The sequence below is a fragment of the Amborella trichopoda genome, chromosome 4 (genome assembly GCF_054954075.1).
Source record: "Amborella trichopoda isolate Santa Cruz 75 chromosome 4, AtrichopodaSantaCruz75HAP2 v2.0, whole genome shotgun sequence".
Taxonomy (NCBI): Eukaryota; Viridiplantae; Streptophyta; class Magnoliopsida; order Amborellales; family Amborellaceae; genus Amborella; species Amborella trichopoda.
In genome coordinates this window covers 49772825-49789643 of record NC_142339.1, presented here as the reverse complement: position 1 = coordinate 49789643, position 16819 = coordinate 49772825, and the positions used below count along the sequence as shown (strand labels likewise).

The following is a 16819-nucleotide window of genomic DNA, read 5'->3' as shown; positions in this document are numbered from 1 at the left end:
TCAATTTAATAGCAAATGAAATAGGGTTCCAAATGACCAGAAAAAGGATGAGCAATCATGGACACGGTAACTATAATGACTGAAAGCTTATAATTTATCTTGTATCATGCTTTCTACTACGTTATGGACTTAAAACTGTTTTTTGTCACAGCCATAATGCCTGCACGGTGACAGTGTTCTAAGCCTTAGAATGGTGTATCAAGTGCCATGCATGAATCCACGAGTTTTGTATGGAAAATTTGAACGAGTTTTTAACCTTGAATTTTTCGGTTTCTTTTAAAAATAGATCTGCATGCCATTAAAAAGGTTACTGATTTATGATTCAGGGTTCCAAAGAGTATCGCAGGTTCACAACCATGCTAGAAATTCATCTTTGTAGGAATTCATCTTTGAAGAGGATTTAAATATGGGTTATATTAGAATACTCACACTATGAAATAATTTATCATTGTACTCAACAATTTTAGACATTTCTATATCCTAAGGTGCTCACACTATGGGAATTGAAGCATAATTTTACCAATTATTGTGTCATAAGACTGCAATCCATTCAAGTCGACCCGCCAACCGAGGGGGGTTGACCGGAACCCGGTTGGATACGGATCCAAGCATTGAGCCGGCAGGTCAAGTCTGGGGTCCAATAACCTGGACCCCATAAGCATTTGGCTCAGTTTTGGGTCTAGGTGGACCCAAATCGACCCAACCCAAATATATTCAGAGTACTACATATTAATCAAATATCTAATAACAACTTAATTGATCAAACCTTAATTAAAGTAAGGATGCAGTTTCTATAAGGGCTAGGCTTTATAAAAACAAAATAAAACCTCACCTCAAATCCTCATCCGGAAAGCACTTTGAGTATCAAAAATCTTCATGATAACTCTAAAATCAATTTCTAACACCGAAAATAAAATTTGAAAGTCATAGAATAATAAAGATCTTGTAGATCTGTCAACACTTATTTTTATGGGGAAATTGATGGTCTAGATGATTTCTTGTAATGTACGCTATTTTTAGAAATTGAAATCCTATTTTTTTTCACAACCATAGTGTTCAAGTTGAGATAATCGATTTAATCGTTTTTTCAACAATTGAATTGCAATTTCTGATGACTTAAGAGGTGAGGCTTAACTTATTTTGATAGAGCTATAGCCCTATCAAACCATTTTTCCTTAAATAATACAATACCTCATACAAAAATCTAATTAATCAAAACTTCAACCTACTAATATTACAATACAGATCGGGTTGGTTGAGAGCCACCCAACCTAAATTGATTTTTGGGTAGGGTCCGGATTCTTGCAAAAATCAATTTGGTTCGGGTCCAGGTCTGGGTCCCATAAGTATGTTTTCGGGTCCCGACCCCAACCCGACCATTGCCATTCCTATGACTGTATTGCCGTGAGGCCTCATTCTAATTTCTAATCCTTTAATCAAGTTTGATTTTGCCTCCTCAAACGGGACTCATGTGCCCCATCCATATTAAAAAATAAAAATAAAAAGTGAACTCAAATTTACGAAGCAAGCCCTACTTCAGCGGCATAATAATTAAGCTCTGTACAATATTTATTGGAAACAAGCACCAAAAAATAACATGGCCAGTATACTTAAAGAGTTCATTGTCTTATCCTCACCTAGGGTCCGTCGAAGATCCAGATCAGATTCAGCAAGGGACCGACCCGGTTCCTCTATGGAAAAGGGCATCTGTCCAATCGGGGTTTTGTCCGAGACCAGGGTGATTATGCCAATAGAATCGGTAATCAGGTTACGAGAACTGGTGCTTAACTTTATTTTTTTAATATTTTTCATTTTTGAATATTATATTTGTCCGAGAACAGTGGAGAGATAGTCCAAACCCCATTCGGAGTTCTAAAACTTTGGATTCAACCATTAAGTAACTTACGCCTGCATTATGAATGTGTGAGAGAGAGAGAGAGTACCAGTAAGGTAGTACACTTGATTGTTTGCCTCATGGATACCAGCCATTGACGGTCATTCCACCATCAACACAAATGATTTGGCCTGTGATATACGACGCAGCCGGAAGGCATAGAAATGCCACTAGAGAAGAAACTTCCTCAGGCTCCCCCATGCGACGCATGGGGGTTCTTGCTATTATCCCTTCCGTAATCCCCTTCACTTGTAAGAACTGCACAAGAAAGACAGATAAAAAATTGTCATAAATAGCCTCACTTTCTACTACTATTACCACTGCTACAAGTATTAGCTGAGAAAAGTTCTCACATCTTCCACAAGTGGTGTCTTTATAAACCAAGGGGCCACACTGTTGGTCCGAATATTGTCCTTTGCCCATTCACAAGCAAGATTTTTTGTAATTTGATTCAATGCACCTAAGAAAAAAACCCAAAGAAAAATAACAAAGAAGCCATATGTGAAGGTAAAGAAAATATGCTACAACTAGATGGAACTTGGCTTGGTAGAGGTCAGGGGGGTAATCATGGTAATGGACGGAGACTCGAACCAAACAAAACAACACATGGACACAAAGAATTCCACATTTCCTCAATGTTTCTGAAAACACTGGGGCGGTCCCTAGGTTCAGATTTTGTATAAAAAAATACATCAATAATCCAAACAAAAAACACCAAAAAACTGCTCCAAACGATGGGCATTTTTGCACCTAGATAGGTGCAGTCCCTGAGCACCCACCCAGGTACCCTAGGCACCTGCCTAGTTGGTCCACCTAGGCCTAGGCAATGCGTCCAAGCCCCCTAGCCTGCCTAGGCACTTGGCGGACTGCTTTTTGAAACTATCTACCGTCCAACAAATTAGATCGAAATCACCCCAATGAGTTCTGGTCCACTATTGTACTATAGTATATTCTTCCAATCAGATATATAGGGAATATCAGATTTGAAGGAAGTCACCTTTAGTTGCTGCATATATGGTACCAGTATGTAGAGCCACCACCCCAGCAACAGAAGAGATGAATACAATGCTTCCCACTCCTGATGCTTTTAAAAGAGGGTGTGTGAGTTGACACATGTGGTAAGCAGATTCCAAGTTGGTTGCCATTAAAAAGGAGAATTCCGCAGCTGTATACTGCATTGTAGGTTTTCTAATGTTTGTCCCAACATTATTTACCTAAAGCCAGCAAACCAGATTGGACTAAGTATCCGCATTAGCATGGAACTGAACAGTGAGATGCTCCAAAGAACAATAAAACAATGAATTCTATGAGAAGTAGTGTACCCAAATTTAAAGGCGTAACACACAAACAGGGTGCTATAAGTATACTTTACAAAGATATGTGATGTAAAGAGCAAAAACGTGATTTGATAGTTAGAAAGGGCTTGGAGGTTACTATTTGGAGTATTTGTCACTAGGGCGCTCTCATTTTTTCCCGTATGAAATTCGAGAAGGAGAAGCGGCAGATAACTATGTAAAATTCTCCACGATGATGCATCAAGCATTCAAATAAGTTATTATAATAGATTTCTAAATATTTTGAATATACAAGAGTGTGTATCTAAAACACAATATACATCCAGCTCGTATTGGTGTTTACAGGAAATATAACATAGTTTCGATCTTTTGGACAGTGGCTCCTGATCTAACAACTTTGGACCGTCCACATGTCAATAAGATCTAAAATTTCCATAGCTCCTTTTTTTTTTTCTTTTTTTTTAAAAAGAATTGATCATAACATGAATCAAGATATGTATGCCAAATTTCAGGTTCTAAGAATCCTCCTCAAGTGAATTTTGCCTTTTGGGGTGTCGGTCAATGCTGTTTAAATCAACAGCGCAGGTCAGTTTCCATATAAATACATGAGAGCAAAAAATCTAGAGAAGCTTGGAAAGCTCAGAAAATTCAGAATGTGGTTAGAACAGCCCCAAGCCAGATGCACATATATGGGAAGGTAGTAAATCAGCATTACAATGCCTTGCTAGATAAAAAGAGTGGGAGAAGTTTATCATCAGTGCATTTAGAATCTTCCGTATTATAGTCATGTGAGCAAGTTCTCTTCTTTCCCATCAAACCATTGAAGATATAAAAAGATGGGGAAAATTGCATCATATTGTACATAAGAAATGTATCATTTCTTACAAGTGGGCCTGGGAGATACATTTTGGGTTTTGAAAATAAAACAAAGTATGTGTAATCCCATCATTTTCAAAGTTACAAGTGAAGCAAGCAAAGCATTTACAAATTTGGAAGCCATTGCAGCATAGAAAGAAAGATATGGCTCTTACAAGGATATTGAGTTTCCCTTTAAAATGTGAGGATACAGCATCGATCAATTTCTCCCGATCAGGACGTGATGACAAATCACAAACTGAACCATGAGCATCCAATCCCATCCCCTTCCACTCATTCAAGCACTTGTTAAGATCGTCTTCATTGCGAGAACAAGTATATACTGATGCACCAAGGCTAGCTATTTCTTCCACAGTGGCATGTCTGCAGAAAGATTGAAATAGGAACTTTCCATAAACGCAGAATTATCAAAAGTTTAACTTCCACCAAAATATGGTGGATTGTCACACCATTAAGAATTATATCATGTGCAAACCTCAATATTAAAATATTGATATGCTGAGTCCTACTTTAGTAAAAGTAGGAAGAAGAAATTAGTAGCAAAAGCAATGAGACAGATTTGGATATAGAAAACTAAAGAAAGAAAAGAAATGTTTTCGAGGAGAAAAGAAATTGGAGCTAAGTGTTTCTTTAGAAACATCAAATTATCAATGCATTAACATTTGTTAAAGATTCATCCATCCATAACCACTGGAGAGTGAAAGTTTGTTAGCAATTCAACCATGTGTTTCCACTAGATATCCAACCATGAGCTTGTTGAATTTTATAGTTAACACAAGTTAACACAAAGGGGATGGTTAACCTCGATGCAGTTTCTATACATTCTTCTCGTTCTAATAACCTACGAAAAATGGAGGGTATCATTACTAACCAAGAAGCAAAACAAATAAAATCTAAAAGCTCTTATTAAGATGTGGTATTGAAAAAATATTCAGCATCTATCAAATTAATGAATAAGAAGCTGCATGTGAAAGCAAGTTGATTTCCAACAAAGAATTCCTCGCGAGAGACTCTACATTTTCTGTTTAGATAAATTAACGAAGTACTCACAAACAATTACTTACATTGTAGGGGCTTAGGATTACCAAGTTTTCATTTTATATGGATAAATGAAGAGGAGACTCTGAACCATCCACAATGTCGAAAGTTCACATGGTGCATATGTGGGCATGTTCTATCCCATTCTACCCTACACGAGATGTCATGAGCATTCCCCAGCTCATAACAGAGCATAGAAGAATGATTACTAGTCTGATGAACATACCACCTTATAGTGTGCTGTTTCCCTTGTGCTTCTGAGATTTTGGAAAGGAAGAAATAATCAAACTTTTAGAAGGATAAATAATTTACAAAAGGGAAACCATGGTGAAGCAATGAGTGGGACACGACTAGTGACTCGATGGATCTACAGAATGCCACGAGTAATGGATCTAAACCATAGTTACTGGGAGCGGGAGAGGGAGTGGCTCCGGTTCCGGGAGCGGGAACGTCAGATCCATGGCTGCCTGAAGCTCCGGAACTCGTGGAGCGAGTTCCGGTGAGCGTAGAAGTTACGAATCGAGATCCTGTTTGAACAAGGAGCGAGATCCCGATACATTGGGATCGAGATCCCTATTTAACGGGAACACGTTACATGTATTTACGGAATGAGATCCCGTTTGATTCGGGAGCGAGATCTCGTTTGAATAAGGAGCGAGAACTTGATACATTGAGCTCAAGATCCCTATTTGATAGGAACGTGTTACATGTAACATGGGATCGCGCTCCCATGTCTATTAAGATCGCGCCCCCGTCGACAACAAGGACGAGATCCCATATAATGTTGAGTCTAGCCCCCAGCTAAACAATACCGCGATCCTATTTGGCTAGGGTCGAGCTCCATTCATTCTAGGATCGCGTTCCGCATAATAATGGTCTGCACCCCCATCACAGAACTCCACTTGTATGAAGAACCCAATTCCATTACACATGGATTCATGCACCAACTAAGCACGGCAGCCCGTTCCCATACAAATGGGACCTCAATTTATAGAAAGTTATAAAATGGTAAAATAAATTTATTCAAAATTTCAAAAAAATTATTCTCATAGAATTAAAGGTAATTTTAAATGTGTATATATATATATATATATATATATATATATATATATATATATATATATATATATATATATATATATATATATATATATATATATATATATATATGTGCGCCCAGGTGCGTACTACTACAGTAAACGCCCATAGTCCACATTCAATCTGGGCCATTCTGTGGCCGATCTGACGATCACGGATGTCCTGTAGTGTTTGAATTTTAATTTTTTTTTACAAATCCAAATCACTTGAAATTTTAGGCGTGTGTTCTTCAAAAATACGCGAATCTACGAAAAATATCAAAACAAAATTTTACATGAAATAAATTGACCAAAATACCCCCAAAATTTTTGCGGGTTTTTGGTCAATTTGTTTTTCGCGAATTATTTTTTTTATATTTTTATTAGGTGCGCCTTGACGAGAAGAACACACGTCCAAAATTTCAAGTGATTTGGATTTGTAGAAAAAAAATGAAAATTCAAACACGAAATGAGGTCGTGACCGTCAGATCGACCACAAAATGACCCAGATTCAATCTAGGCCATTCGTGTATGGGCGTACAGCAAGGACTCCCTATATATATATTTGGAAAACTCTTTCCAACGCCTATAGTTGAAAATGAACAGTGATTTCGCCTACCCTCATCACCATCCAAACTTCATCGCATCGTCACAGTTGTTCGATAGTGCTTCAATTTTCATTTTTTTTCTACAAATCCAAATTACTTGAAATTTGGAGCGTGTGTAAATCTTAGTGAGACGTACCTAATAAAAATATGAAAAAAATAATTTGTAAATAAAAATTGATCAAAATACCCCTATAAATGCACAGGCAGTTTAAGTTAATAAAATCGAATATGGCAAATTTGTTCAGGACACTATCAAGTAGGACAACTTCTATCAACACACTTCGTGTAAATAATAAGGAAGAAGTTATTATCGATAATATCGAAAAACAAATCCAAAATTGAAACATCCCAAAAGTTAACGGATGTTTATAAAAAGGGGACTTTTGATTTCAAGAGTAGCTTCTCAATTAAAACTATTGAGAAAACTATTTCTGCATGGAAACTCAAGATAGTTTCCAATTGCTATCCTCAAAGATGGTTGAAGAACATAAAAGAAAAGATTTTAACTATCTACATATTGGCCTAGTCCAGATAGCTGTTAAACCCTTAACCAGGACAAGGTTAAACAACTCTGTTTTCATTTGCTTAAGAGATAACAGACATAGAAGGTTCACCGATTCTTTATTAGGAATGGTCGAATCAACTTTTTGTAATGGTCCTATATATTTTAATTGCTTTTCGAATTTTTCGTTGGCCTTATCTAATCCAAATCTTTTGAAGGTTTTAACTCTGAATCTAAAAACTCAAGGTTTTAATATGAATCCTGGATCTCAAAACTTAGCTTTTGTTTATAGAATCTGTTATAAAGTTATGAACACTCTATGTCCAAATGCGAGGCAAATAGATACAAAGGGTCAAATCATTTTCTTTGAAACAAATATGGATAAATCTAATCTGGTTATACCTAAGTCTGTATCTTGGACACAGATTAAATTGCCGGAAAGATGGTCTGTTTAGTTTGAAAATCAGATTAAGATTCTTAAAAATAGAGAGCCTGAACAATTAATCGAATACTCGGATGGAGAAATTGAAATACAATTTCCATCGTCTAGAAAAACTAAACTAAGTATTTCCAATACACTTCCTAGAAATCCGCCAAGAACGTCAACCTCCTCTATTCCTCAGGCTTTTTCATAATCTGATTGAGGAATAAAGGAGGTTGAGGTTTTTGGCGGATTTCTAGGAAGTGTATTGGAATACTTAGTCTAATTTTTCTAGACGATGGAAATTGTATTTCAATTTCTCCATCCGGGTATTCAATTATTTGTTCAGGCTCTCTATTTTCAGGAATCTTAGACTGATTTTCAGATTGAAGAGACCATCTTTTTGATAATTTAACCTGTGTCCAAGATACAGACTTAGGTATAACCAGATTATATTTATCCATATTTGGTTGAAAGAAAATAGTCTAACCCTTTGTATCCATTTGCCTCGCATTTGGACATAGAGTGTTCATAACTTTATAACAGATTCTATAAACAAAAGCTAAGTTTTGAGATCCAAGATCCATATCAAAACATTGAGTTTTTAGATTCAAAGTTAAAACCTTTAAAAGATTTGGATCAGATAAGGCCACCGAAAAATTCGGAAAGCAATTAAAATATATAAGACCATTGCAAAGAGTTGATTCGACGATTCCTAATAAAGAATCGGTGAACCTTCTATGTCTGTTATCCCTTATGCAAAGCAAAACAAAAATGTTTAACCCTGTCCTAGTTAAGGGTTTAACAGCTATCTGAACTAGGCCAATATGCAGATAGTTAAAATCTTTTCTTTTATGTTCTTCAACCATCCTTGAGGATAGGAGTTGGAAACTATCTTGAGTTTCCATGACAGAAATAGTTTTCTCAATAGTTTTAATTGAGAAGCTACTTTTGAAAAAACCCCTTTTTATAAACATCCGTTATAGGAACTTTTGGGATGTTCAAATTTTGGATTTGTTTTCGATATTATTGATAATAACTTCTTCCTTATTATTTACACGAAGTGTGCTGGTAGAAGTTGTCCTACTAGATAGTATCCTGAACAAATTTGCCATATTCGATTTTACAGTCTTAATCTGAGTCAATTGGAAACAGTTCCTACACCTTCCCTGCCTTCTGGCTCAACAGTGATCTTTGGGTCACAATGACTTTAGATTTGACTGAAAAATCTAAATTTGCACGGTTAATCAATTCACCATTTACTAGAACTTGGCTCTTATACCATAATGAAAGAATAATCCTAGAAGGACTTAGAAAGGATTCAAATCAAGTCCAACATGCAGTATATAGAGTTAACACTCTTAGTTCTTCTCAAACTGAACCAGAAGAGCCAACCCTATCAGAATTTGACTTTGATCTACTTACAATCCAGAGTCAAGACGAGTTTGTCATTGATAAAGAATGGATTAAAAGAGATTTCCTTTCAAAAGAAAACAGACAAATAAGAGAATGGTTTTTCCAAGAATTTAAAGAAGAATTCAGGGATGCTTTTTATAAAAAGTCTAATAAATTTATGATACAACATAGAAAGAATGTGAGATTATTCAAATGGCTTAAGTATATCCTCAAAAAAGAAGGGATTAAGCTTCCAAAGTTTTAAAATAAATATGGTTGAAAAAGCCTTTCAGACCTTTCACACTATCAAAGGTGAAACGATCAAATCTATCCATCCCCCAGAAACGAATTTACAATTAAAAGGAGAGAAGCTTGAAACTAAAGCTTCGCCCTTTAAGTTGGGGCCTAAGGAATCTGAAAATCATATGGCCAAATTAAGAGGGAATACCACACATCATATAACAGAATAATTACACAAATATATTCTTACAAACTATAGGAAAACAAACCACTAGAATTGAAAATGTCTTGAATAATTTGAAATCTGTACGGCAACAAAAGAAAGAAGAAAATCAAAAGGAAGCAGTGTTATTCAAACCACCACCTAATATAGAAGCAGAAAAATTCAATCTGCAAGGAATAAAGAAAAAAGAAGCTAATAAAGAATTGGTTGATGAGCTACAAGTCCTACAAGTCAAAAGACTTGCAAAACTGAATATTAATGAGAAGGGAAAACCTCTCATCAGTGAGCTACAAGTCCTACAAAAAGATCAGAATTATACAAACTAGGAAATTTCTGAGATAGAAAATAGTTTTAAAACAGAAAACTTCGATCATAACAGAATAGATTATGGGAGAAAAACTAGGCCAATTGCCCAAACTAGAATGTATTATCCTAAACCCACTCTTGTTGATCTCCAAATAGAAGAAGACCTTATTTCTAGTTCTGTGTCCTATTCAAGAAGGTCAATTGTAAATTGGAATATAAATGGCTTGTCTGAAAATCAGATCCTTGATCTTATGAAACACATGACAATGTATGCCACCGCTTGTAAAGCAAGTGGAAACAAAGATCATGAAATTGCCAAAGCTACCATATGTGGCTTTACAAGATGGCGTAGAGGATGGTGGGATTTTCATATAGATGAGACTGCAAAAGATCAAATCCCAAATGCTACTAAACAATGGATTATTAAAACTCAAGTCGGCCCTGGACAGGTCCAAGAAAATGTAGTTGACGAAGGTGATGCAGTTAATACATTGATCTACACTATCACTCTTCACTTTGTTGGAAATACGGCTCTCTTAGCCGCTAGATCAGAAGATCTGCTTTCAAATTTACGTTGCCCAACACTTTCTTATTTTAAATGGTATAAAGATGTTTTCTACTCTAGATTATTATCTAGGGAAGATAGTAAGGCAGATCATTGGAAGGAAAATTCCATAGCTGAACTTTCCCATCTTTTTGCTGAAAAGGTTAAAACACGGCTGAAAAATAAACATGGAGGAATTATTCCCTATTCCCTTTATGCCCTTAGAGAATTATCAACAGAAATCTGCGCTGAAGGCCTTGCTTTATGCACAAACCTAAAACTACGAAGACAATTAGAAAACCAAAGAATGACAGGGAAAAAAGAACTAGGAGACTTTTGTGAATAGTTTGGGTATAATACTTTACCCTCTTCTAAACCCTCTCACAAAGAAAAATACAAGAATTTATTACAAAAGTCAAAATTTAAACAACCCAGGGAAGAAAACAAACATTTCCTAAAAGATTTATGCAAGATCACTCTTTCAAACAAAAAGGAAAAAGAAAGATACATGTTTGTTATAACTGCGGGAAGGTAGGTCATTATAAAAATAAATGCAGAGTTAAACAGAAAATCAATGCACTCGAAATCAACAAAGATATCAAAAAAAATTTATTTGATATTCTTCTAGTGAATAGAGATGATTCTGATAGTTCTTCTAACTCTGATGGAGAAATTTTAATTGGAGAAATAAATGATGAGGATTAGATCCTCACTAGCTCTGACTCTGATTCAGATGATGATGATAATCCTGGAAATGCCTGCCAATGTAATTTTTACAAAGCTATTACTGATATGAATGGTTTAAATCTAAATACTCTTACAAAAGAGGAAAGTTTAATCATTGACCTGATTGATAAAATCAGTAACCCAGAGGCTAAAAAGCAAGCCTTGGTTCAATATATCGACATGGCAAAAGATTCATCTAGACCTACTACTCCAAAACCCTCTCTCGTACCAAAAAGAGAAGAATACAAATTCCACGACATCCTAAAAAGGGTTCAAAACAAAATTCAAACTATCAGGAAACCTTCAATTCCTGAGTTAAAACATGAGGTAAATGAAGTTCGCAATGAATTGATAACCCTGAAAACTAGAGTTCAAATCTTGGAAATGGCAACTGCTACTTTAAATAGAAAAGAAGGTATTCATGATGAAAATACTAAAGTAGAATTCAGCAACTTGATGAATGAATATCACCATAATCTTCTACCACCTGAAGCGAAAGATTCACTTCCGAAAGTTCTAGAAAATGATGACCTTGAAACTTCAGACAGATGTAACATGCTAGAAAAAATCAAACTTCAAAACTATGACTATGTCAACCTTTTAGACAAAGTCATAACTCAATGATGGTTTACTATCGTTAAAATAGTAGTACAAAAGGAATATAGTTTCCAAACAACTGCTCTTATTGACTCTGGAGCAGATCTAAACTGTATAATTGAGGGCTTAGTCCCTACAAAATACTTTAGTAAAACTACCCAAATTTTAAACACCGCTGACGGAAGTAAAATGTTAATAAACTATAAACTATCTGATGCAGCAGTTTACAATAATGGAGCATGTTTTAAATTTTCTTTCATCATGGTTAAAGGATTAAGCCAACCTCTTGGAACCCCATTCCTAAATATGCTTTACCCTATCAAAATTGATGGTACCGGTATTGAGGCTAACATTGAGAGACATGAGGTAAAATTTACCTTCATAGATAAGCCTAGAGTTCATGAAATAAATAACATTAAGAATAAAATCTCTACGAAGGAAAAATTCTTTTTTCATCTAAAAGAGGAAAATAAGTATAAAACCATTGAAGAAAAATTACTATCTCCATAAATACAAAATAAAATTAGTACTTTCAAAACAATTCTTGAAAAAGAAATATGCTCCGATATTCCTAACGCTTTTTGGAATAGAAAACAACATATAGTTGAACTTCCTTATGAACCAGGTTTCGATGAGCGAAAAATACCTACAAAAGCAAGGCCTACTCAAATGAATAGTAGGCTCCTTGAAATTTGTAAAAAAGAAATACAAGAATTACTTGATAAAAAACTTATCAGAAAAAGTTCCTCACCCTGGAGCTGCTCAACCTCTTATGTTGAGAAGGCTTCTGAAATCGAAAGAGGAGCCCCTAGATTGGTTATAAATTACAAACCATTAAATAAAACATTAAGATGGATTTGGTATCCAATTCCAAATAAAAGAGATCTCTTAGATAGATTGGTAAATGCCTGCGTATTTTCAAAAATTGACTTAAAATCTGGATATTGGTAAATCAAAATAATAGAAAATGATAGGTATAAAACAGCCTTTAATGCCCCTTTCGGGTATTATGAATGAAACATTATGCATTTTGGTTTAAAAAATGCACCATCTGAATTTCAAAACATTAAGAATGATATATTCAATCCTTATACCAAATTCATGATTGTATACATTAATGATGTAAATCCGTTGTGTATGGGATCGAGATCCGTTGTGAATGGGAGCGAGATCCCTGAAGTAAAGGGAGCGAGATCCCTGAAGTATCGGGAGCGAGCTCCGTTGTGAATAGGATCGAGAATCCTAAAAATTGGAGCGAGATCCCAAAAAGATGGGAACGGGTTCCGAGCGACATCCCAGCTCCGAAACGCCGGAGCGAGAGCACCACCCAATAACTATGATCTAAACCCTAACATAAGAGTGGTAAGATGAATATAGCAATGTATAAATGGGTTATAGCATATTTTGTCTGGAAGTTCAATGGATAGAATTAGAACAGCGGCAAAAATGTGATATGTATACTATAATCATTGTATATAACTATATATCCTCTAAAGTTTGCAAAGAGTGCTAAAGGATTGATAAACCCAATGCTATGAGCTTCAAAACCAGATTGCCATGTCAATTCTCAAGCCCTATGGGCACAAGAGAATCCACATGGGAGGAGAGCCCAGGCTCCTCAAACCATGCACTACATGGCCATTAGACCTTTGCAAGTTTCCCTTCTAAATTAAACAGGAATCAATAATTGTATATAGGTGGTAGCAAACGTCATGACATCCGCAGAGACTATACTATGAAGTAATTTTTTATTTGTGCACTGACCATGTTGGAAGATGCTCAGCTAACATGGGTTCAAGTAGAGCTGGTTTTGGATATCTGGTGTGGCTAAGTCGGGACGACCATCAATCAAGGAAAATAGACAACCACTTATGGTCTGATAAACGTACTTGAGTGTAGATGCAAAAGTAACAAGACATCAAAAAAATAGCAGATAACACATATCAAGCACCACTATTAGGAGCATGGAAACCACTAACTTTGAATGAAAGATTCAGATCAGCAGGATTTGTTCAATGAATCAAGTTGCATATGCAACCGTGACAGATATGGACTTCATCCTTCTCAAAGAGAATATGCACGATATATTTTCAAGACAAACATATCATCTCTAAATAGGAGATCCTAGAATATAAATTATCCAAGTTTCTACGTGCATTACAATGACATAGAGGTACCCACTAGTAAATGCTTGTAGATATGCGCTGGTAGATGGCAATGGAAAAGGATATGAGTTAGGTCTAGGGACTTCGACTTGTCTCATTCTTCCACAATGCACGGTGCTTAAATACTATTATATTCCTCAATGCTAATTTTCTAATTTCAAATGATATTAAGTCAACATCAGAGGGTTTTCCATAGAGAAATGTCATTCTCAAGGGGAACCAAAGAAACCAAGCAATGGCAGTTTATAAAGCATCTAAAGCAACATAAATTCCATCTTGAGGTATATTTTACAAGACATTGGTAGTCATCAGAAACTTTCTTGCTCCAATGTTATGCAAAAACCAAGGAAATTTTTTGCAAATACGAAATCTATAAGTTGATGTACATTTCAAACATGAAGAAGCAGGCTATAAGACCCCATTTTTAGTTACATAGGAATGCAAATGGGACATAGATCTTCTCTGATTTAGCCAAAGTATCAATAATTGATAAAATCTCCCTCCCATCTTGAGAAGAAGGTCATCAATTGGGATGAACTGCACTACAAATGTGTATGGTCCACATTACCTCTATGCTTATAGGTAATTCTTGGCTATTCCGCATGACATTTAAAATAATTTTCTAAACAGACATAGACATCTTATTGTTCTTCATGAATCGTATCCCTTGAGAGCGATGAAATCTGATTTTTTTTTTAGCATTATGTCAACATAGCAGAAAGATTTTCTTATAAATTCCATTAAGACAAGCAAAATAGAATAGAAACCTTGATTTATAAAAAGAAGTTCTATTTCTTTTCAAATTTTCAAACCTATACTGTACAACAAGATAATAATTTGGTTGATGTGCATTATTTTAAAAGAATCTCCCAAAAGTCTGGACAACTTGAAGCAAAGAACCGGCATAATTGGCAACATGGGTTCATGCTCATTTAACTGCTGCTCTAAAAGCACATATGACTCGCTCCAAACAATCAGACAAATTGGCAACGCGGGTTAATGCTAAATGAACTGCTTTCCTAAAATCAAAGGTCTCCAAGCAAGTGCCATCTGAATTTAAAAGAATAAATTAAGAAATAAAAAATTTGCCGCACATCAAGCAGCCTCTTGAGAAAATAACAACCAAGATACAAGCAACGCCATACTAATTTATTGCTTACATACACTAATCTACGTTGAAAACCATTTGAGCCCCCATTAAAAATCAAATTAAATGCAGAAAGGGAAGGCATAATTTTTCCACCCATCTCTGTGTGTGTTCACTGGCACATACTGTAGAAAACTAGGATTTAAAAGAACTGAGAGAGAGAGAGAGACCCAATTCCTTTGGTGCCACCAGTGACAAGAGCAGTCATCCCATTGAGAGACCATCTCTCCCCTCTTCTCATCCTGCTGCTCTCCTCTGTTTCCTGGGCCATTTTTTATTTCCTAGCGAAAATAACTTGGTTTATCTGGGAACCCAATAATGTCCCAATGGCGCACGACCAATGGATCACCGTTAAATTTGATTTTCAAGATTGAGATACAGTATACTAGTCCTCTAATAAGAGAAGAAAAAAGACGTGCACGTAGAAACCCTCTCTCTCGCTCTCGCCTCATTCCTTCTCTCACTTGCATAATCTTTTTGACTTTTAAGTGTAGAGCAAGGAAGTCCTTCACTAAAGAGGGGCACTCACGATCACTTCTATTTATCATTTTAAAGGGAAAAGTTTATATATAGCCGATGTTCTAAATAATCAAATTAGAGTCTACCTAAAACTTTTTACTAAAAGAGGTTGTTTTGATGCTCAATTTGATCATCTCGATATCAAGATGTATGGCCATGAAAAAAAAATAGATTTCAAGTTTAAAGGCATCTTGTAACACATTTTAGAAGGTCAATTTTCAAGAGTTTTAAGTTTTCATAGATCTACTTCATCTATACTATTTTTAAAGCTTTAAATTTTATAATTAAAAATAAAAATATATTTTAAAGCTATTACAAAGATTTCCAATATTGAAACCACATTTTTTGACACTATTTGAAGGTAGGCTGTAATTTGATTGTTTAGAGCCTAAGTTCCATACAAACCGTACCCTATTTTAAATTGGGTAGTTGTAACTTGTCAATGTGTTATTGACACATTGACAAGAACTATAGCTCAAAAATATTTTTTGAAATTGGGGACAGCTCGAGCTATCAAATTAGATATCTAATGGGTAGGAGTGATTGTGACCTCCTTGTAACTATGTTAAAAGGTCACCATATCAATAAATAAAATGACGGTAAATGATCTCATAATATACAAGCTCGTTTCTTTTTTAATGAGATCACCCCATTTTTCCTTTTTGATTGTTATCCTCTCTATCAAAATAAGTAAAGTCTCACCTTATAACTCATCGAAAATTGTAATTCAAGCATTGGAAACCTTTACATCGATCATCTAGCCTTGAAGGTTACGATTGTAAAAAAATTAGGATTTCAAGCTCCATAAATAATTGTAACAAATTATCTAGACCGTCCATTCGCCCTAAAAATAAGTGTTTATAGATCCACAAGATCTATATTATTTATCAATTTCACATTTTATTATCGTTGTTGGAGATTGATTTTAGAGCCATCATGGACATCTCCGTTGCCAAAAGTGCTTTCCATATGAGTATTTGAGGTGAGGCTTTATTTTATAAAGCCTTGGCCTTATAGAAACTCCATCTTTCATTATAATCCTCTTTAGGCATACTCTTAAAGTGTCACACATTACAATTCATGTTTGAAAAAATACCGATCTGGATTAAAAGTGGCCCATCTAGTTTAGGAACTGCTCCAGTTCCCAGTTGAAATTGGGATTAGCAAGTTTCCCATAGAACTGGCAATTCTTTCAGGGAACTAGGTGATCCGGTACTTTTTTTTATTTCTTATTTTTAGTTTTAATT

At 35.4% G+C, this 16819-nt stretch overlaps 1 protein-coding gene across 4 annotated transcripts; it reads right to left on the bottom strand.

Moving 5' to 3' along the window:
- Positions 1 to 1516: 1516 nt before the first annotated feature.
- LOC18429027 (tropinone reductase homolog At5g06060) lies at positions 1517 to 15566 on the bottom strand. 4 transcript variants are annotated; one of them, XM_011623163.3, is made up of 6 exons: positions 15224 to 15566; positions 4221 to 4428; positions 2892 to 3108; positions 2248 to 2354; positions 1944 to 2152; positions 1517 to 1707 (listed from the first exon to the last, which is right to left on the bottom strand). In XM_011623163.3, exons 1-5 carry the CDS (start codon positions 15322 to 15324, stop codon positions 1973 to 1975), a joined length of 813 nt encoding a protein of 270 aa, XP_011621465.1. In that variant the 5' UTR covers positions 15325 to 15566; the 3' UTR covers positions 1517 to 1707; positions 1944 to 1972. The 4 variants fall into 4 exon arrangements, with proteins under 4 accessions (XP_011621465.1, XP_006838385.1, XP_088721602.1 ...); XM_006838322.4 differs by having other exon boundaries at positions 1517 to 2152; XM_088865476.1 differs by lacking the exons at positions 2248 to 2354; positions 2892 to 3108.
- Positions 15567 to 16819: the final 1253 nt, after the last annotated feature.